Here is a 20846-nt window from a genome sequence, read left to right as displayed (position 1 = left end):
TCACTAGATATTCCTTGATTTCTTGTTTTATTCTTGCAAAATTATGAAAAAAAACTTTGTTTAAAAGGAGATCTTAAATTATAAGATATAAGATTTGTTATACATAATATCCAAGCTATGCTTTTCTACCTGGGTCCCAGTGTATCGACCTCGCACCGAGCTAATGCAATTTGATGCAAAACGCAATCGCTCCCCGTGCGAGACAGCTGGCAATTGTCTTTGGTTGTGGATGTGGGGTGTCTTCCAGCTTGAGAAGCTCGTGGCACTGGGGATTAGTTTCAAATCTGTTGCGTCCAACGCTTGATGGTGGAGTCCCTCCTTCAAATCCGGATAAGTGTCGACTCTCTATCGAAATGAATTCGGTGGGTAAAGAGAACCAGAAAGGGATTAGCAAGGAATTAGGGATTATATTGAGTGATATTTTTTCTTGAGAGATGGAAAACAAAATGAATTAATATATATAATAGTTACATTCAAGCTCTTTAACCCCTTCTTCAAGGTCAAGCACCTCAAGGAGCTGAGAGAGGAGGAGCGTGAGGAATTCTTTGATTCCTTTAACTTGGTTTTCTGCGATTGCGATGGTAAGTGAGTAAAGAAGCGTATGATGAAATGCGTTCTCTACACTCTCTCCCTGAAACAGGTGTGATTTGGTACCCCCTGCGGGACTTTATACCCGGCTCGGCCGCGGCCCTGGCCCACCTGGAGTTTCGTGGCAAGCAGGTGACCTTTGTGACCAACAACAGCATTAGTTCCATGAAGGAGCACATCGAGAAGTTCGCCCAACAGGGACATCTGAAGATTGACGCGGTGAGTCAAGGACTCTGCCTGACTTTAACAAATCAACGTTGTTTTTTTTTTTTGCCAGCACCAAATTGTGCATCCTGCCCAAACCATTTGCGATCACCTGAAGTCTATCAAGTTCGAGGGACTCATTTACTGCCTGGCCACGCCGCCATTTAGGCAACTCCTTAAAGAGGCAGGCTTTCGGCTGACTGAAGAGGTAGGTGATGGGATTACCCACAAGCTGCTTTGATCAGTTAAAAGGAACATTTCGATAGAGTGGCCCTGGTATCATCAGGAGCCTCAAGGATCTGCATGAGGCTATCTATGGCGGAGAACCCGTGGCGGCTGTCGTCATCGATGTGGACTTTAACCTGTCGGCAGCCAAGATGATGCGTGCCCATGTCCAGCTGCAGAATCCCAAGTGCCTGTTTCTGGCCGGAGCTGCTGATGCCCTGATACCCTTCGGCCAGGGCGATATAATAGGTTAGTGATACCTCAACCTGCTGGAGATTTATTTCGATTTCGTTTTCAAATCAGGACCAGGACCTTTTATTGATGTGGTTACCCAATCCGTTGGCCGTCAGCCAATTACATTGGGCAAGCCGGGAGAGGATCTGCGCCAGCTGCTCCTGCAACGTCACCCGGATGTACCGCCGAATCGCGTTCTCTTTGTGGGCGACAGCCTGGCCAGCGATATTGGATTTGCCCGAGCCAGTGGCTACCAGACCCTGTTGGTCCTAACCGGCGGCACGCGGCTGGAGGATGTGCAGCGGCTTCCGGCTGGCCATCCCCAGGTACCGGACTATTTGGCCGATTGCCTAGGGGATATATGTGGCGCTGATAATCGCTAAAGTCAAGTGTTTATGCCTGATAACTCGCTGGCTATACTTTGTATGTATTAATTATATAATAAACTTGACATTATCGATTATAAAACAAATAACAAAATACATCAAAAATACAGATTTGGCTTTTATGGTAGATTAAACTTTAGCTATTCTATACTTGTTTGCTTTATAATTAATTAAAAGAAATTATATTTCTGCTTAGCAAAATTGTTTAAACATGAATTTATTGCAAACTCTTCCCTTAACCATAAAAAGTGCGCTCCTGAGCTTTGTTCTTCCTTTTTTTTTTGGGGAATTGGAGATGGCTAGACATGCGCCTTGGGTCCCTCGCCCAGCATTAGGGCCAGGTCGGCCACACTATCAGCATAGTAGTCCGGAATGTGGTTGGGATTCGTCTCGGCCTGCAGCTGCTCCAGGGTGCAGCCGCCGCTGAGGACAAGCAGCGTCTGGAAGCCGCACACGCGGCCAAAGCCCACATCCTGGGCCAACATGTCACCGATCATGAGAGCGCGACTGGGCTGGCTGATGGCATAGTGCTGGACAAGCAGTTCACCCAGCTGGCGGCCCGGTTTGCCCAGGGTAAGCGGCGGCTTCCCGCTGGCCTCCTCTAGGATAGAGGCAAAGGGTCCCGGCCCGATAATGTTCACCTCCTTGGACACAGGCAGTAGGCGATCGGTGGCACCGACCAGCAGGAGGCACTCGGGGCGCCGCAGGTACATGTGGGCACGCAGAATCTTCGGGGAGCTCAGGTTGAAGTCCACATCGACAACGACGGCGCGGACCGGTTCGCGGCCAAAGATGTGCCTGGCCAGGCTCTCGTAGGATTCCTCAATGAACTCATTGGGCTAAAGCAGTAATAAGAATAAATATAAAATATACAAATCATGGCGATCTCCGATCCTCACTCACCCCATCCAGCAGCTGAAAGCCCGCCTCGCGCAACACAGCCTTGAATGGCTGGCTGGCAATGATGTAGATGAGGCCCTCGAATTTAATCCTTTGCAGGTACTCCACGATGCTCTGCGCCGGATGCCAGATCTGCTCCGGCTTCACCTGCAGCCCGATCTTGGCAAAGCGACGAACGCACTGGTCCATCGTCCGGACACTGTTGTTGGTGACAAAGGTCAGTTGCTTGCCGATCCGCTCGAGGGCCTTATACCCGTCGGCGGCATGGGGCACCAAGTTCTCCAAAGCCCATAGAACGCCATCAATGTCGCTGAACACGTGATCGAAGGAGTCGCAAAAGCTGCGTCGCTCCTCCTCACTCAACTGCAGAATGTGCTTGGGTTTCGTCTTAAAGAAAATTAATAGAAATATATTAATTAAACAGTAGAAATTTTAAAATTATTATTGCTATTTTTTAACAATTTTATAATAGTGATCAGAAGCTTGAAAAGTAGCAGGAGTCATTTCCGATTCTATAAACCATATATGTTGTTGATTAGCATCAACAACCCAGGCAATCTAGCCATGAATGACATAAAAATTTTTTTTTCATATTTTTCGAAAATTTTGAAAGGGGTTATTGAATTAAGTATGCAGATTTGTTAACGTAATAATAACTAACATAACAACGTTTTCCGAATTCAAATTAATGTTTTTTTGACTGAGTTATGGCTTTTTTAAACTTCCAAAAATTGGATAAAATTTTTAAATGTTTTAAATGCTAAATTGACTATGCCAATATGTTAACCTTATAAAAATTAACATAACAATGCTTTCCAAATTCAAATTATTGCTATTTGATTGACTTAATATTTATATAATTTTTTTTAAATATATATTTTTACAAAGTATGATATAATAATGATATACAAATATTGATAAAAATTGATTTAAAGAATACGAATAAAAATATTTAGGGCATAAGATGTCCAAAAGATATGCCAAAAATAATTTTTATTTAGAACCATATACATTTTAATGAATTATAAAGAAAATATAGAGAAAACATTTTAGATATTTTAAAAATTTTTCATAACTTTAACATCATTAAATTGATCAACAAATTTTAATTTTTAAAATTGTTATACTTAATGTGTAGATTTGATACACGGATAAAAACTAACACAGGAAAGCTTTCTAATATATGAATTTAATGGATATTAAATCGATATTTATTGATATTATTTTTAATTAGTGATTAAGACATTAACGATTATAATGATCTGGCGAAATTTTTTGTCGACTGGAAAGTGATATCATCGAAACCATTCAGCCAATTTTACGAGCGCTGGTTACTTACAGTTTGTAGAAAATGTCTCATATGTTATGTGAGACTTCCTCCTTTTTAAAATGGAAAAAGTAATAAACTTAAAACGTTGTAGTATGAAAAAGCTATCTATATATAACCTAGGAATTGTTACGTACATATGTGGACCTATAAATATGATCATGTATGGATGTTATTAAATAATAATCAAAGTTTTCATAATTTTTGTATGAAAATATCGATTTAAAAATTATTAAAATCGATTTTAATTCATAACTCGCCTTAAAATAGGATGGTTTTTCTCAGATTTAATTATTAGTAGGAAAAGTAAAAGCATGATCACTATAATACCTACTATATCGTGTAAGGATTAGCCCAAAATCGATCTAAAATAATGAAGTTAAATGTGTTTCTTCACGGCATGGGTGTGGATGCATGGGTGTGCTTGGACTCTACGGAATAGTTGGATGACTCCGATTAGATTGCTCACCCTTCTGGTGGTAATGCTGCTGGCCTCCATGGCGCTCCTCAGATAAGATCTGCCGCGCGCAAAGAAAGGTGTTGTTATTGGGGCTACGACTGTGGGCCAACTAACGCCGCTAAATGACAGAGCTGACGAAACTGAACTAAAAACAAAGGCCTGATGCGGCGAGACCGTAACCGAATCCCGAACCCGACACTGAATTAGCACCTCAAAGCGGGGCGGCGAAGATCCCCCCACAAAAGCAGCAACAACAACCACAACAATGTTGGCGGAGAATCAAAACAAAAGCAGGCGGAAAACAATCGCAAAGAGAACCGCCGAACTGAACACTTCCCGGCTTATCTCTTATCGCTCCCTGTTTGACTCTCTCCCACTCTCAATTTCTAATTACATATCTCTCTCGCACTACTTTCTTGCATTCTTTTTACAGTGAAAAAAAAAAGGTTGATAGCCTATTTCTTAATTCTGTCTCTTGAATTTTTTACAGTGGAAAAAAATTTATAATTAATTCTAGTTAACTAATATTCTGCATTATTTTTGAATTATTTTTTTTTTTTTACAGTGGAACAAAAAATAATAATAAAAATTCGAATTCTCTCATTATTTTTACACATGAATACAAGTTTTATGTTTGCTCAGTGTAAAACCAGGTTTCGACTGGAAACTTTTCCAATTGTCTACCAATAAACTTAAGTAAATGATTAAAAAACGGATGGTGGCTAAATTAAATAAAATTTCCTGTTTATGTTTATAACTAAATTTAAACCGGGTTTATTAAATTCCTAAGCTGCGCTTATAAGCTTTAAAAAGTTTAAATTATTGGCGCTATATTTGGTATTATCAAGCAATTGACTTACGGTCACACTGAGAGGATAAACACGGATTGCGAGTGCGAAAATGATGCGTTAAAGCTCTAAACAAAGTGGAAAACACGCCCCGGATCGATAAATGGGCGCCGAGCACTCCCAGCAGCGGGCCGAGGCCGATGGCCACGAGATCTTCGAGGGACGCAATCCGCCCGGAGCGGATGGCCTTGCCACCGATGGCAGCTCCATGGCCCTGGCGGCCGCAGCTGCAACGGCCGCGGCCAACAAGCGCCGCGGAGTGGGCCACCGTCAACAGCAGCAGCAGCAGCACCATCAACATCAGCCACATCAGATGATGCCCAGCGGGATTGGCGGTGGTCCGGCTAGCATTGTGATAGCCAGCAAGCAGATCATCGCCGAGGCAGCCTCGCCTGGCGGCTCCGAGTTGAGCAGACCACCATCGCCGCCGCTAAGCGTTTGCTCCGACCTGCCGTACGTCTCCTACACGGACCGACCCATCGGCGACTCGCCCAAGATACGCAGCAAGCCGGCTCACATGCTTCAACAGAGCAGTGCCAGCCGGGCGGCCGCCCGCAAGTCGCATCCAGGCGGATTCACCACAACCGCCAAGCCGAAGCGGCCGCAGTCGACAGCCTCCAGTCACAACATAGTGATTGTGCGTCCGGGTGCCATCGATGCCGGCGAGGATGTGGACACGGACTTGGCCCGGCTGCGCAACATTCCGCAGTTCCTGCCCGTGCTGCGCGAGTCGATCACGTCGGCCACGTATACGCGCGATGCCGAGATCCTCGAGCGCCTGCACTCGCAGCACCTGATCAACATATGCACCCGCATGCAGACGCACCTGAATCTGTGCGCCAGCTATGTGGCCAGCGAGCAGAATCACTTGGTGGAGCGCACCAAGGTGGTGAGCAACTCAATAACGACTCTCTTTGCCGGCTTCGTTGACATGCAGAAGACCTACGCCTCCTATGCGGAGCAGTTTGCCAAGATCCGCAGCGTCTCCCATCAGCTGAGTCGCTGCAATTCGCTGCTGCACGAGAATATCGCCAGCCTGGAGGCCATCAATAATTTTCTGGATGACGAGGACCGCTTGGAGCCGTTTATCTGGCGCACCGATGACAACAAGCTGCGTGGCGAGGCGGAGGGGGCCACCGGTGGCAACAGCAGTCGCCTGTGGCGTCTGTAGGGCATCTTATCCAGGATTAGCGCGGATCATGCCTTCTCCAAAGATTTTCTTAGTCCGTAATCCTTCGTGTATTTATTATTGTGTATAATATTCGTGTTAACGATGCCACTTAATCGTGATTTTTAATTAGTAAATCCTACTTAATATTATGAAATGCAAGTTGGGATGTTTGTGTTAAGTACTTCGGTTGGAATTTCAGAGCTCTATCGGTGGGTATTATATATCAATATCGAGAGTCGATATATGATTTATTTTATAAATTATATATAATTTCGAACATTTCCCATTAAAGTTGTTAGTAACAGAGAGGCTTTATATCTCAAATTGGAACCTTAAACCGCAAACCTCAAAAAGATAGATAAAGTTATTCAGTTCAGAAACAGGAAATGCGGTTTCTTAGACCACAAAGAAAAGCGGACACGTCCGCCGATTGTCAAATATATATATTTACAGTCTCTGATATATAATGCAATTCATATATATCCATAAATCCATTTAGAGTTCAACGAAATCACCAGCGATATTTAACAAATAGACAGCACCAAAAGCACATTTATTTAATACACCTTACAACAAAATCCTTCTAGATCTTAGAGCCGAGTCTAGCTACGGGGAGAGGGTGTATTATGGCATACAGGATATTCATACTGACTAAGGACTATGGACAACACATATTCATCTATGTTTGCTTCTGTTTTTGGTTAACGCTACGTGAACAACAGCTTACATTTAATATACACACATGCAACTGGTTAGTATGGTGGCCTCCAGCCCCTCTTCTGCTACTTAGACTACGACTCGGGATGAGTGATTTGTGTTTGAGGGGAAAACCATTGCGCAAAATGATGAGTAGTGTTCCGAAATGCATCTCTCACAGTATGATGAAGCCGGCGATGGAACAATCGCCTGCCGTTAGTTGATTGTTTTTCTTTTGTTTGTCACCAGCATCGTTGCATCGCTCGCAGCAGCTTTCTGAGTGTCCAGCCGCAGAGAAATAGATTGGCCAGTGAGCAGAGCAGGACGAGGCCATGGGCGAGGGTGACGGCCAGCGACAGGAGGGGGGGCAGAGACAGGTACTGCTAGCGCTGCAGATAGCTGCTCCAATAGACCAGCAGCATGAGCAGCACGTTGACGGAGCTTATGTTCTAGAACAGCTTCTGCATGTGGATGCGGTCCTGGACGTTGCGAGCATGCTGTTGCTCCTCAATCAGCTTCAGCTCCTTGGCCACAGTCGTCTTCAGTGTGGCGTCCAGGGCCAAAGCATCAATAAAGTCACGTCGCGCCTGCATCGGATTCCAGGCCCCAGCATGGGCCTTGGCCCGCCGGAATAAAGCCTTGACATTGCGCGGATCCAGATTGAGCACCTCGTTACAGTGCTCGATCACCGCATAGAAGTCGCCGGCGATCAGTCGACACTGCGCGTAGTTCAGCAGCAGCGGCGTCTTAATGGCCGCCAGCTCCTGCCACTCATCGTCGTGCGGCTTCTCCTTGAGCATCAGCTGTTCGACAAGACCCACGGCCTCGCGATAGCAGGTCTCCGCCTCCGAGAAACGTCTGGCCTTGTAAAAGTTATTGCCACGCTCGCGCAGCGTACTGGTGGCCAGCATCTTCTCGTCGTCGGACATCTGCCAGCGCTCCTTTTCGTACTGCTCGGGCAGTTCGATGGACGTCAGCTCGATGATGAACTCCAGCTCAGCAGGATTTTGCAGCAGCTCGTCCAGATCGGGATAGCCGATGCCCTCGTTCTGCAAGGTCATGCCGCAGCAGTGACGCCGCTCCTCGGGCTTCTTGCCGATATCCCGCAGTGTCTTCGATATGAACGGATACTGGGCGCAGAGCTGTGAGAGAAAAAAATCAGTGAAAATTGGGTCAATCAGACACCCCTGTGGCCAGTGACGTCCGAGCATACACTCACCGACTTGTGCACGGTGAACTTGGCCACCTCGTTGAGCGACATCTGCTGCACAATCACCTCCCAGACCTCCAGCTTGAACTTCTTGCCCAGGACCAGCTCCATGGGTTTGCCCATTTTGCGGCTGTCGTCAATGATGCGGCTGTTCCCGGCCCTGCGGGTCTGAAAGTGGAACTTCACCTGAAAGACAAACCAGAAACCAGAGAGTGCGGCAATTAGAACACCACCACCCACTACATGCCCGCCCCCTTGGATGGCCTTGGCCTGCTTCCACTGTTCCTGCTGCAGATGTTTTTGCGGTTTGGGTTTCGTCGGGTTTCCCAGCGGATGCAACAGCTGCAGCTGCAGGCACTTACCCGGGTGCCTGGCTTCAGCTCGATGTAGGCATTGCCCGGATTAAGGATCTCCTTGCGTATGGGCTTCATCTCGGACTTGGCTTGGTCCTGCATCGCGGTTGGCAATTAAATAAAAACGCAACAAACAAACTTCCGAGCAAATGAAAACGATTGTGTTGCCAGTCTGTCGGCAGGCCAGTGATGCCAGATGGCCGGACTTGCGAAAGCTACATACCAAAAATACCAAACGGCTTTAGGGCTAGCTTAAAATACTGAAAACTTGCTAGACGTTAATTCAAAAAACGGAAATAGGAAAAACTATTGAAGTTTTTGTAATTTTAAGTAAGTAAAATTGAATTTAATTTTAATTTATAACTCTTGGTAACTATAATCAAAAAAACAGATTCCCCTTACATTCCTTGTTCTCAGTTTTTGTTTTATAAAAGAAAGCTCTTTGGAAAACGCTATAAAATACTACATTTTTAACGACCGTTATATAAATAAAATAATAAATAATTATAAGAAACTCTTGGAGTATTAAAATCTTTATAACTTACTTATAATATCCGGAAACTTTCGTTATTTCTTCCCAGTTTTTGAAAATAAAAGAAAACACCTTTTGGAGAATACTCTTCATATAATTTTTATGCAGGTATCAATATGTACGTAAGTATTTAACATTTAGGGGTGTACCCAGAAGGTGACTGGAGGAGGGTCGGTAAGGTTGCTTATATACTTTGTAAAAGTTATCGTAGTTGATTATTATTAAAGTTCTTACAGGCCACACACCTCCCCCAAATCGCCTCCTGCGCACACCATTAACACCATTTAACATTATTTGTACAATCTTATGTATTTTCCGGGTTTCTAAATCCACGTTTTTGTTTGCTGAATGTTTAGCTAAATACGCAGGGACTAAGACTATTAAACTGATTTCGTTTCTTGACTAGCTTTTAGTTATTTTTGCTTTTTGTAAACAGCATAAAATGTAACTCTCTTATTCTCTATGTAACTAAATCAACTAAATTATTGCTGTTTTTTTTTTTTTTTTTTTTTTTTTTGTTGAATAGGATTAGTACATATGTAGGTAGTTTCCTTGCTTGGTGTGTGTGTGTGTAAAATATTTCTGCTGCTTGATGTCTCCAATGATATGTACGCTACTTTTATCTCATTTTGTTGACTAATTGTTAATTGTTTTTGTCAAAAATACTCATGGAGTAAAATTTTGCCATAATTCTCATAGTTTTATACACATAAGCAGTGATGGGAGTTGGAGATCTAAGCACATTTCCATTGAAAACACAAGTTAATTTGGTTTTAAGATATAGGAAATTATTCCAGCCCTAGATTGTTTATAATATTATAAGCGGAAAATTCACAAAACTTAATAAAATTAATTAAAAATATATATAGACCTTGAGAAATCCCGTTTTTATCTTGATACGAGATTTGATCACTGAATATAATAGTGAATATAATTGTGAACAAGTTCATTTACTTTCCAACTGTTCACTCAGATGTTCATTCAGCAACTAAAGCAACTTAGAAGTGAGTAAACAACTGTAAAGGTAACCAAGTGAGTGAACAAGTGAACTACTTATCACTACTCCCCCATCACTACATATGTATATGTACATTTATGTGGGTTTTTTGAGTGCGTTGGTGTGTGTATGTCTAGTGTAGATAGGCTAGAAAGGATTAGAGGATCAGTTTCGTTCGTTTCAAAACAGCAGGGCTCCCACAACGTTAAGCGCCTGATGGTTGCTGTGTTGTTGTTGCTTCTGTTGTTGCTGCTGCTGTTGCTTTTGTTGTTGTTGTTGTTGGTGTGTGTGATACATGCTTGTTGATGTTGTTGTTGTATTTGTTGTTGGCGACTTGAGTTCTTCCACAATAATGGCACCGTGCTCGTCCACCGTGTGATTTAAGAGTAAATTCTCAACCTGCTCATCGGACAGCAGCTCTTTAGGCTCTGAAGATCTGTAAATTGTGTGTTGGTTATTATTAAATATTTAAGATTATTTACAGCTGAACAGGACACGACAGTTAACCGATTATATATGAAGCATAGCGATTGATAAAGCAATGGGCACAATTACAACGAACTAAAGTAACAATAAGAATTCGATTTTTAAAGTAAAACAAGGACCTGGTACTCAGATATTTATCTTTAAGTCTTAATTTATCGTTGAAATATAATAAATCAATAAAATGAATATCCGAGTACATTTTTGTTTTCAGGCAAAAAGGTTTATAAAGCTACATACATTTGTAAATCAAACAGAAAAAGAAGCCTAGTTTCGGAGGTTAATGATGATGTAAGTGGTAATGGAGTGAGTAACATATATATATATATATATTTTTTTTTTGTTCAGAAAACATAATCACATTTAAATTATTAAAACACACACAAAGTTTGCATTCAGTTTTGAAAGGGAATGAGAGCGAAGGTGAAGGTTTCGACTTGATTGAGAGGGGGATAGCGAGAACAAGTATTGTTATTAGATATTTAGTATTAACTAGCAAAAACAAAAACAAAATATAATAAAAATTGGGGCAAAATAACATGTGATAATAAATTGTTTTAAATTTTTTTTGATTTTTTTTTTGGCATTTTGAGCAGTACATACAGAATTTTTTGGTTTTTTTGGTTGTGGTTTTTAAGCGAGTGTGCGTTCGTGCTGTAATGGTTGTTGTTGTAATTGCTGTTGTTGTTGCAGTAGTTGTTGTTGTTGTAATTGCTGTTAGTAGTATATATATACATACAGTATATATATATATCTTTTGTTATAATGTGAGAAATATTGAAAGTAGCAAAAGCAGAGACCAAATCAAAGCAGCCAATTGTTGTTTGTGATATCAAATAGAATTATATAAATTTTGCAGTTATTTGTTGTAGGTTCTTGTTGTTGTAGGTTGTTGGATAGATGAGTGCGTTTTTAGAGTTAATTTTTTTTCTTGAGCTGGTTCTAAATTCGAGAGTCGCAGAGTTTTCGGGGTTTCGGATTTGGTTTTCGGTTTTCGGATTCGGATTCAAATGAGCTTGGTCAGGCGGCTCTGCAGCGAGTTGAGCAGGCTGCGACCTCCGCCGCCACTACTGCCACTGCTACCGCTCGCCTTATCACCATCTACTGACCTGCTGAAGAGGAAAAAATCACTTGGCCCGGAGGATGATGAGGCGGAGGCACTGGAGGCCGATGTCACCTCAGTGTGCGCGGTGAGCAGGGCCTCCTCCTCGGCACCGCTGGCATTATCGCCGGCCATCTCCGATTCACTGTTGCGTCGCTCCAGGCTGCGTCCGACCTTCTGGAAGCCGTAGCTGAACACATCCTTCACCTTGTCCCCGGCATCGATCAGGAGGTCCAAACTCTGCCTTCGGCCACTGCCCTTGAAGCTGTTCGAGCGGGACAGCCACTGGCTGAGGCTCTGCTTGCGACTCATCTGCTGGCCACCGCTTCCAGTACCGCTTGAGGCGCTACTATCGTCCTGGAATATCGTCGTGCAGGTAACTTTGCGCTTCGGCTCGTCCGATGACGAGGTCGAGTGCTGCGACTGGGCATCGGCGTCCAGCTGGTTCCGTCCCAGGCCCAGGCCCAGGCCGCCGCCAGTGCTGCCCGCACTCTCCAGGCCATGCTGCTCCAGCAGCGACTGGTTTGAGTAGCTGGAGCTGGTGCTGTCCGAGTGCGAAAGCCGGATCTCCGTCCACTGCTCGATGTCATTGTCCGCCGGTGCTCCAGCGGCCGAGGCAAAGGCTGAGGAGGCCGATACGGAGGCGGATGCGGAGGCAGATGCGGAAGCAGAGCCAGATCCCAAGGAGCCGCCGCTGCCCGACTTCAGATCATAGGGGGCATGCAGGCCCAGTGGCCCCAACCCGGACTCCCCATCCGCGGCACTGGTGCTAGCCGACTTGTGCATGCCGCCGGCTAGCTTCTGCGGGAAGGTGAGCACGGCCTCGAAATCGGTGAGCAGGTGGGGGCACTCATGGCCCAGCCGCTCGGGCATCTGCAGGTACTGCTCCTCGGGGCCTAATTCCTCTGGCTCCTCCTCTGGTTGCTGCTGCTTTGGCGCCACCTCGCCCGCTGTCAGAGCATCCACAGCATCCACCTGACGCAGCATGGCCTCGTAATTCAGGAGATTGTTGCGCTGCTGGCGCTGCCGGTGGATATCCTCGGAGATTTGCTCTAAATTCTTCAGTGCCTCGTTGTAGGTGAGCTTCGCCGCACTGACCTTCGCCTCCAGCTCGTTCACCCGAGTCTTCTGGGCCTTCAGCAGTCCATTGTAGTTTGCTCGCGTCTCGTAGTACGGCCTGCAGTATCGATAGCGATATGGGGGGATTCCCCCGGATTAGTCCTATGCACAGGTGGCATTAACTCAGTGAGCGATACTCACGAACAGAGGGTACAATACAAGGCGTGCATAATGCTAAAATATCTCAACAAAAGTAAATTGCGCTTGAGCTGCAATCTATAAAAGAAAGGAAAGAATAAAAAGAAAGAAGAAAAGAAAAGAAGTGTCGAAAATATATATATATATATAAAAAGCAGTTAGAAATGAGGGGAAAAAAATGAAGAAAACTTAAAAGTTAATTATAAAATGAGAGCCGAAACGGGGAAAACGTAACTTCGGTATATATCCGAAGGGAGATATTAGTAATTACGATTTTTTGAGTCTAATAACGCAATATCCTTGGGGTCAAATATCTATACAGTACCGATAAATCTACTCTCGAACGCTTCCATCTTATAAAATAATAAATTAGTTTCTTTGTAGATACTCTTTAGAGATACGCTTTATAGATACTCTTTGTAGATACTTTTTATGGATACTCTTTATAGATACTCCTTATAGATTCTCCTTATAGATTCTCCTTATAGATACTATACATAGATACTCTTTATAGGTATTCTATAGATACTCTAAGCTAGCTCCTAGTTTTTCAGACCATATTTAAGATCTGTAACTATCTAGTCTTTGGGTTTAGAAGTGTTTATACGGATTTATATTAATATTATCGGACATGGGAATTAAGGACACTTAGAACCTGCCTATATAATATAATATAATTATATCCTATTCAGAATTTTACCTGGATGCCCGTAAAGCCTGCTTGAGCTGTCCCTGCAGCTTGCCAACCCGATTATTGGCCACCTCGAGCTTAAGTTGACACATTTTGAGGGCATTGCGGGTATCGGTGACCTCCAGCTGGGATTGGTTCACCTTGCTGGCGGCATGGCTGAGCATCTCCTGGCAGGCGGTGTCCAGTGTGGATTTCTCGCCGAGACCCTGCTCGGCCAGATAGACCATTTCCTTGGCGGCGGCATGGATGGACTTGGCCTTCTCATGGTTGGCGGCCGCCTGCTGTGTCTCCTTGGCCAGCTGGGCGGCATAGATGCGGGATTCGTAGTAGGGCTTGGCGGCATCTATCGAGTTTCCCAGCTTGTGGGCGGCGGTCTTGATCCGCACCACGCTCTCCGCCAGCAGGCGTTTGAACTCGCACTTGGCCTCCTTGGGAAATATTGGGGAAAAATCGGGTCAGAGGGTTCACTTTTTTTTTGTTTTTTCGTTTTGGGGGGAAAAATCAATAACTGCCACTCACGTCGAGCTCCACCTCGTAGCGATTGATGTTGTCCGTGGCCGAATTCAGCTTCTCCAGCTCAATCTGGGCAGGTCAAATGAGGGTTAGTTGTCAGCTCCGGATGCGTGGGATGCAGATGGCTTACCTGGACCCTTGGATCCACGGGTGTGTTGCTCTCCGTCGACATTGCTGCTACTGCTGCTGCTGCTTCAGTTGCTTCTTGTGTTTTCTGCGCTTTCACTGTGATTTCACTACGTTCCGGGCGACGGGCGGCGGATGCACTGCATCCAAGGTTGCTCGCTTGTGGTGGCTGCTTCTACGCTCTGTCAGTTGCGGCTGGCAATTTGTTTTTATTAGGGAATCCGCAGCGAATCAATTGCTCCGACGGAGCTGCTGCTGGAGCTTTTGCAACAACAAATGCGTACACATAACTATGACAACACGACGCACGCAGCTTTCTGCCAGCAGAAAAGCCCCGCGAAAGACAGCTGGGCGAAGCCGTCAAGCACCACCATAGCCAAGGTGACCATCTGATGGGGTGGCAGCCGGTGGGCCGTCGGCGGGGAACACCACCCACGCACAGCTTTCAAAGCTCGGTGATGCGAAGTGATGCCACTTACAGCGAAAAGCTTGCCTAAGCTGTTGGGCAGCATGGCCAGGTGGGAATAGAATTTTGAATTTAACGGGCAAGAGAGCTTCGATTTATTGATCCTATTATTTAATAATTATTATTTACTTATTTATTTACTATTATTTAATACATTTTAAAGAAAGGCTTTTTCAAGATATATATCATAATCCATTTATGAACTGGAGCTTCTTATTGGCTTTAATTTTTTATAGCTTTTAGCATTCCGTTGAAATAGGTTCGGTATCATGATCTGGAACACGATCCAGAATTAATACCAAAAAAGTTTAATAACAATCGACTCATCGATGTTTCTATCGATGTTCTGCCACCCCTATTATAGCTTTTTTCAAATGCTGGCATAGCTTTTTCAAGAGTTGGCAGCACCGCCCGTCGCTGGCCGAGCTGAAAAACCAAACAAACCGAAAGAAAGCAGAAGTGAAGTTGTTGTCGCGACGGAAAGGTGTTAAAAAAAAATAAAACGCGAAGCGCACCGCAGTCCGGTTGTTATAATTTTTTTTTTCGGTGCCACCCAGTTTTGTTTTGATTTTTAAAACATAAAAGAAAGAGATTAACTGTGCGCGTTTCCGTTTGTTTTCCTTTTTCGGTTTGCGAAATGCGCGCGCGCAATTAAAGAAAAGCCGAGGAGGCGAGCGACTCTTCTTAAGGAAAATGTAAAGAAATTCAGATTTTCCAAGTAAAATGCAGTGGCAGTCGAAGAAAGCGAACGTGCTGCTGCCGCTGCTTACTGTTATTGTTGTTCTGGGCCATGTTGTTGCGGCTGCTGCTGGCTGGCTTTATCTGCATTGTCTGCGTCTTAACTCGTTTTTCGGTTCTTTCCTCCGCGCTCTTCGTGCGTGCCTCAGTGTGTGTGTGTGTGTGTGCGTGTGTGTGTGTGTTGTCTATAGATGCGCTTAGACGACGTTTGCCTTTGGCTTTTCCTCTGCTCTCCTCTTGACTCTTTGCCACACGCCTTTTTTTTTGTTAGTTTTTTCTTTTTGTTTTCATTTTTGGCTTTGCAGCAGTGGTAACAACAACAACAAGCTGCCGCAAAAAATCAATAACGGGATTGGCAGCCGTTTCGCAGTTGCTTCCTCCTTTACTTCCTCAAGTTTGGACATGTCACCTGTGTGTGTCTCTCTGTCCCTTCAAGTTAGATAACCGAAAAATAGGGGAGCAGAGGTACACAGAGAAAAGGCCCAAAAGAAAGGCCAAAGAAAAGAAAACCAGTCAGCAAGTGCATGTGCATGTGTCCATGTGGTTGTGTGTGTGTGTGTGTATTGACTGCACTTGCCCCCACGCGTGGTGGTGCCGCCGCACACACAATTCTTGCTTAATCAAAAGCCAAACATTTAATTAGGGTTAACTTCGACTTCTCCGCTTCGCTCCATTCAAACTGTCTCTCTCTTATTCTCTTCCTCTCTTTCTCTGGCTCCTTCTCTTTCTCTGCGGCAGTCAGCTACGCATCTTGAGGCTGCAGCGGCAGCAGCAGCAGCAACAATAAAAACGCAAACAGAAAAGGAACCAAAAACTAAACGTAAGTTCACCTTTGTTGCAAGTTAAATTAATAATGAACAATAATAATATTGTTAATAATAATATACTAAGTAAAATGTTTTATATAATATCATTATTTATTATTATTATTTAAGTATTTTTCAGGATTATACAGTTTGCTTTAATAACTAAATTATAAATTACAAAACAAACTTTAATAAATCAACAATTAGCTACACTGTTAGCTTGTCTATATTTATTTGTTTACTAAGTGAATATGCAGTTATTAATAATTATTAAATTCCAACTGACGAGCGATTTTTTAAAATAAATAAGTTATATTAATATTCAATGGCGAACTTATCTATTTTTAAAAATCACTCATACGTCAAGTATGTCAGCTTATAAGCTTTTAAACCAATAATTCTTGCAATTCTTAATAAATAGATTTTGCTAACAAATTATAATTTATTAAATTTCCAGAAATGGAAATTACTTCCTAATTTAATCATACAAATTACTTCAAAATTAAGTTATGAGGTTTAATTCGTTATTTATAAAAATATTTCTTGTTGTATTAATATTTAAATTAGTCACGACTTGAACTTATCGTTCATTCATCCATTTGCAATTTAGTCTTACCCTTGAGTCCCTATGACGACTATATCTAGAAACCCAAAGATCCGACGTGACTTTTTGCTAAATTCAAGTAAACTGAAATCAAGAATCAAAAATATATAAATCAATTTCTGTATTTTATGACGTTAATGTGGCTTTACAAGGTTTTTTTTGTTTAATATTTTAGTAATTAATGTACCTTTAAAGCTGTACCTTTAAATCGATTAAATTAAATATAGATTCAAACTTATCACCAAAGAAACTTTAAAGAAGATACAAAATTTCGAATACCATAATTTATGACTGAGAATGGAGAGTTCCCAGTGATCTTTATAGTACCTAAAAGGATTTATGATGTACCATATTAATGGTACAATTTGTACAAATTATAAATCCATACAAGACTATACCTTCTATAAATAATTCTGTGTTAGGGCGAAACACACACACTGTGTACAGCCGCCGGTAATGGTTAATGAAAGCTGCTGCAGCTGACACATGTTTTTCAGTGTTCTCCCGCAGATTGTTTTGATTTTTTTTTAATATTATCTTGTCTTGTTTTCCCCCTGTGCCTCCACACATATCTGAAAAAGGAAAGAAGAGGCTGGGCTGGGCTGGGCTGAGAAGGGGTGAGGCAGCGAGACATGCGACATGTTGTCTCTGTGAAATCATGGGGCTCGTTTGATTTTGTTATTTTTAAATGGTCTTCACGGCTCCACGCCGATGATGATGATCGCTCGGGGAGGAGGATGCTCCTCTGGGCTCTGCCTAGCTCTCTCTCTGTGTTTCTCCAGTGGCCCTGTGCGCTTTAATGCCATATCGCATTGTTATTGGTAATAACACTTGGTGCATTGGCCTCCTCGACCTTCGGCGTCGCTTAAGCAATTTTCACACGAACAAAGCCCCGGACCCAGGCTGGTGAGGGGCCCTTCACATGCACTTTCTGCGGCTGCTGTTGGTGTAAATGTTGGTGTGTGCTCACAAGTGCATAAATATTTCACTTATTGTTTGCGAAAAAAGGTCGCCAAAGGCGCGATTCTCTATAGAGTTCAAGGATACCACTGTGTTAGGGGTTATATGGCCAATATGTGTCGCTCTCACGGTTTATGGAAAACCAATGAAGAAATAGCAACGATTCCAGTCTTAATCTGCACAGAATGTAGGGGATATTTTATCTTAAAATATCAATATAATTACAAATATATTATAGAAATTCGATCCAAGTTTTTTGGTTAATTTGCGCATCGTTCCATCAATTTTTTGCCGGTGCAACATCACCAGGCACACGCATATGAGCCCTATATATCCATATCAGCGGCTGCATCTTCTTTAGCATCTCTCTCGCTTCGGCAAAAGGCAAAGTGCATTCTAATGGTTCAATGAACTTTGACCACATTCTCGTAGCTGTGGCTGTTGCAGTTCTTGTTGCTGCTGCTGCTGCTGCGGTGCGGTACGCGCTGCAAATTTACAAAAACTTGCGTTGTTCGCAACAACGACAACAGGCAGGCAAACTTACATGCAGCACCAGCAAAGCCACACTGAAAGAAATAAGGTTTATAGAACCAATCTGTTTTGATTAATTTTTGTTCTTTGGAATTTTTGTTAATTTAAATGAATTTTAATTTTATAAGAGCTTTGATTGATTTAATTTACAATAATACAAGAAGAGATACCACAAAAAGTATAGGGAATCTTTGTTGTTTTTGTATCTGACTTTGTACTTGGAAATTTTAAGCCATCATTTCTTAGATTTATGTTCTTTTTATATAAAATTATTGACAACACGAACGGTTTTCACAGTGCATCCACAACAACTTCATTATATTCATCATCGTTTGGTTTGAAAGGCAAAATGTAATTGCAACTTTTATGCTCGCCTCCCCTCTGGCTCTCCTCCGGCTGCTTCGTCATCTCAATAGCTCCATAGATAACTCCCCCTGCATTTCCCAATATCGAGGCATTTGTTTTTTTGTTTCATTTTTTTCGATTATGGCGCATTCTGAGAAATCGTAACTCAGCGGCGCCGGCGTCTAAGAATTCAACTCACTTAGCGCACAGACAAATACATGGTCAAAGCTCTTTAATTGACTTTAAACATTTTCGTTTCCAATTATTATTTGTTGCGGTTTAAATATATATTTTGCTCACGAGCTGTGAGCTCTGCTGGTGATTTATTTTTTATAAAAAAAAAGTAAATAAACCGAAACAGAAGCAGAAGCTACAACAAATAGTTGATGGGTCTTGGCAGATGATGATGGGTAAATGGAAAAGTTGATAATTTGGCAGAGAAAAGAAAAATGCCTTGTCAATGCTAAAGTTTAGTGAAAGGAATGTCTTAAAAAAACACACACAAAAAATTAACTTAATTTCCCGTTGTTGTGTATTAACAGCTCTTTGGGGTAGAGCATTTATTTCTCGGCTTGTCCTTCGCACAACTTTTGTATGTTTTCCTACCCCATTGTTTTGTGTATCATTCCCAGTTTGAAATCTATATATATAAAAATCAATTGCTGTTCATTAGTCTCGCTAAAACTCGAGAATGGCTGAACGGATTTATCTTATCTTGGTCTTGAATTATTCGTGGAGGTCTAGGGAAGGTTTAAAAGGTGAGAAAAATTCGAATAATTGCCGGGAAAATCCTCAAAACAGTATTTTTCTATTTCCCATACAAACGTTTTCTAAATAAAATGGAGAGTCAATTTGTAATTTATTACCGCTGTATAAAGTTCAAATTCGCATGCGCGTTGGAGGATCTAATATCGCGTTCCGAAACTCAACAAAAGTGAAAGTGAATCGCGAACGCGACAAAATTGCATAGTCTCACAGCTTCATATAGCTTCGAGAAAATTAATTTTAGCTAACTTCAGTTGTTAATCTGTCTTTTGTTTTTAATAAGACTATATAGAAATCGAAAGATAAATCTTAAGTTTTGTCACAAACGTTAAATTATAAATCTTAAGTTAAATTTCTGAACGCAATCATAATATTTGACATTAGATTTGACAACCAACTAATATGTCAATCCATCCTGTCTGTCGCTTTTCAGTCAGAATGGCAGTTTCGGCAGGACAAGGAGGAATCTTCTTTTTTATGCACTCCTCCGAAACGGCTTTACCGATTCTCATGAAATTTAGTGTGCTTATGCAGTTTGGTTCAACTTGAGAGATAGGATAGCTAAGATCTTTAACATCATGGCAGTTTCGGCAGGACAAGGAGGAATCTTATTTTTTTATGCACTCCTCCGAAACGGCTTTACCAATTCTCATGAAATTTAGTGCGCTTATGCAGTTTGGTTCAACTTGAGAGTTAGGATAGCTAATCATGGCAGTTTCGGCAGGACAAGGAGGAATCTTCTTTTTTATGCACTCCTTCGAAACGGCTTTACCGATTCTCATGAAATTTAGTGTGCTTATGCAGTTTGGTTCAACTTGATAGATAGGATAGCTAAGATTTTTTACATCATGGCAGTTTCGGCAGGACAAGGAGGAATCTTATTTTTTTATGCACTCCTCCGAAACGGCTTTACCAATTCTCATGAAATTTAGTGCGCTTATGCAGTTTGGTTCAACTTGAGAGTTAGGATAGCTAATCATGGCAGTTTCGGCAGGACAAGGAGGAATCTTCTTTTTTATGCACTCCTTCGAAACGGCTTTACCGATTCTCATGAAATTTAGTGTGCTTATGCAGTTTGGTTCAACTTGATAGATAGGATAGCTAAGATTTTTTACATCATGGCAGTTTCGGCAGGACAAGGAGGAATCTTATTTTTTTATGCACTCCTCCGAAACGGTTTTACCGATTCTCATGAAATTTAGTGTGCTTATGCAGTTTGGTTCAACTTGAGAGATAGGATAGCTAAGATCTTTTACATAATGGCAGTTTCGGCAGGACAAGGAGGAATCTTATTTTTTTATGCACTCCTCCGAAACGTTTTTACCGAT

General features: G+C 42.5%; 6 protein-coding genes across 14 annotated transcripts in view; 3 read left to right on the top strand and 3 right to left on the bottom strand.

Annotated features, from left to right (window-relative positions):
* Nucleotides 1–208: 208 nt before the first annotated feature.
* Nucleotides 209–1683, top strand: LOC108071700 (uncharacterized). The gene is made up of 6 exons (XM_017162515.3): nt 209–362; nt 500–581; nt 641–807; nt 866–1000; nt 1059–1266; nt 1321–1683. Exons 1-6 carry the CDS (start codon nt 354–356, stop codon nt 1632–1634), a joined length of 915 nt encoding a protein of 304 aa, XP_017018004.1. The 5' UTR covers nt 209–353; the 3' UTR covers nt 1635–1683.
* Nucleotides 1684–1731: 48 nt separating this feature from the next.
* On the bottom strand, nt 1732–4478 carry LOC108071699 (chronophin). The gene is made up of 3 exons (XM_017162513.3): nt 4334–4478; nt 2541–2924; nt 1732–2476 (listed from the first exon to the last, which is right to left on the bottom strand). The coding sequence occupies exons 1-3, from the start codon at nt 4361–4363 to the stop codon at nt 1937–1939; spliced, it is 954 nt and encodes a 317-aa protein (XP_017018002.1). The 5' UTR covers nt 4364–4478; the 3' UTR covers nt 1732–1936.
* A 698-nt stretch (nt 4479–5176) lies between these two features.
* BORCS5 (BLOC-1 related complex subunit 5) lies at nt 5177–6502 on the top strand. The gene has a single exon (XM_017162749.2). It carries the CDS (start codon nt 5276–5278, stop codon nt 6341–6343), a length of 1068 nt encoding a protein of 355 aa, XP_017018238.1. The 5' UTR covers nt 5177–5275; the 3' UTR covers nt 6344–6502.
* Nucleotides 6503–6875: 373 nt separating this feature from the next.
* On the bottom strand, nt 6876–8786 carry LOC108071838 (AH receptor-interacting protein). Its single transcript, XM_017162750.3, has 3 exons — nt 8612–8786; nt 8259–8435; nt 6876–8181 (listed from the first exon to the last, which is right to left on the bottom strand). The coding sequence occupies exons 1-3, from the start codon at nt 8702–8704 to the stop codon at nt 7489–7491; spliced, it is 963 nt and encodes a 320-aa protein (XP_017018239.1). The 5' UTR covers nt 8705–8786; the 3' UTR covers nt 6876–7488.
* A 431-nt stretch (nt 8787–9217) lies between these two features.
* LOC108071832 (SH3 domain-binding protein 5-like) lies at nt 9218–14717 on the bottom strand. Of its 3 annotated transcripts, none has more exons than XM_017162740.3 (6): nt 14308–14714; nt 14184–14246; nt 13674–14092; nt 12977–13051; nt 11724–12893; nt 9218–10567 (listed from the first exon to the last, which is right to left on the bottom strand). In XM_017162740.3, exons 1-6 carry the CDS (start codon nt 14347–14349, stop codon nt 10312–10314), a joined length of 2025 nt encoding a protein of 674 aa, XP_017018229.1. In that variant the 5' UTR covers nt 14350–14714; the 3' UTR covers nt 9218–10311. The 3 variants fall into 3 exon arrangements, 2 of the variants coding, with proteins under 2 accessions (XP_017018229.1, XP_017018231.1); XR_001770597.3 differs by having other exon boundaries at nt 10452–10567; nt 11218–12893; nt 14308–14717; XM_017162742.3 differs by lacking the exon at nt 12977–13051 and having other exon boundaries at nt 14308–14715.
* Nucleotides 14718–15183: 466 nt separating this feature from the next.
* The window catches only part of rut (adenylate cyclase rutabaga), a 36051-nt gene continuing 30388 nt past the window's right edge, over nt 15184–20846 (top strand). For 6 of the 7 annotated variants that reach the window (XM_070287914.1, XM_070287913.1, XM_070287912.1 and 3 more), the window contains exons 1-2: nt 15184–15464; nt 16246–16327. The gene's annotated coding sequence lies outside the window, so the exon portion shown is untranslated. The remainder of the gene's footprint in view (nt 15465–16245; nt 16328–20846) is intronic. The other variant, XM_017162628.3, reaches the window with a different exon arrangement.

The sequence above is a fragment of the Drosophila kikkawai genome, chromosome X, assembly GCF_030179895.1.
Source record: "Drosophila kikkawai strain 14028-0561.14 chromosome X, DkikHiC1v2, whole genome shotgun sequence".
NCBI classification, from domain to species: Eukaryota; Metazoa; Arthropoda; class Insecta; order Diptera; family Drosophilidae; genus Drosophila; species Drosophila kikkawai.
Note: the sequence above shows the minus strand (reverse complement) of the source record. Positions and strands in the feature narration are given on the sequence as shown.

Excerpts from the sequence above, each read along its gene's own strand:
- LOC108071699 (XM_017162513.3), bottom strand. The coding sequence starts at position 4,363 with ATGGAGGCCAGCAGCATTACCACCAGAAGG. Across the intron at positions 2,925-4,333 it reads GCAGCATTACCACCAGAAGG|ACGAAACCCAAGCACATTCT; the intron begins GTGAGCAATCTA and ends ATTTTCTTTAAG. Across the intron at positions 2,477-2,540 it reads GCTTTCAGCTGCTGGATGGG|CCCAATGAGTTCATTGAGGA; the intron begins GTGAGTGAGGAT and ends TTACTGCTTTAG.
- LOC108071832 (XM_017162740.3), bottom strand. The coding sequence starts at position 14,349 with ATGTCGACGGAGAGCAACACACCCGTGGATCCAAGGGTCCAG. Across the intron at positions 14,093-14,183 it reads GCTACGAGGTGGAGCTCGAC|GAGGCCAAGTGCGAGTTCAA; the intron begins GTGAGTGGCAGT and ends ATATTTCCCAAG. Across the intron at positions 10,568-11,723 it reads GATTTTTTCCTCTTCAGCAG|ATCTTCAGAGCCTAAAGAGC; the intron begins GTCAGTAGATGG and ends CACAATTTACAG.
- LOC108071700 (XM_017162515.3), top strand. Across the intron at positions 808-865 it reads GACATCTGAAGATTGACGCG|CACCAAATTGTGCATCCTGC; the intron begins GTGAGTCAAGGA and ends TTTTTTTGCCAG. Across the intron at positions 1,001-1,058 it reads GCTTTCGGCTGACTGAAGAG|AGTGGCCCTGGTATCATCAG; the intron begins GTAGGTGATGGG and ends ACATTTCGATAG.
- BORCS5 (XM_017162749.2), top strand. The coding sequence starts at position 5,276 with ATGGGCGCCGAGCACTCCCAGCAGCGGGCCGAGGCCGATGGCCACGAG.
- LOC108071838 (XM_017162750.3), bottom strand. The coding sequence starts at position 8,704 with ATGCAGGACCAAGCCAAGTCCGAGATGAAGCCCATACGCAAGGAGATC. Across the intron at positions 8,436-8,611 it reads AGCTGAAGCCAGGCACCCGG|GTGAAGTTCCACTTTCAGAC; the intron begins GTAAGTGCCTGC and ends TTTGTCTTTCAG. Across the intron at positions 8,182-8,258 it reads AGTTCACCGTGCACAAGTCG|CTCTGCGCCCAGTATCCGTT; the intron begins GTGAGTGTATGC and ends TTTCTCTCACAG.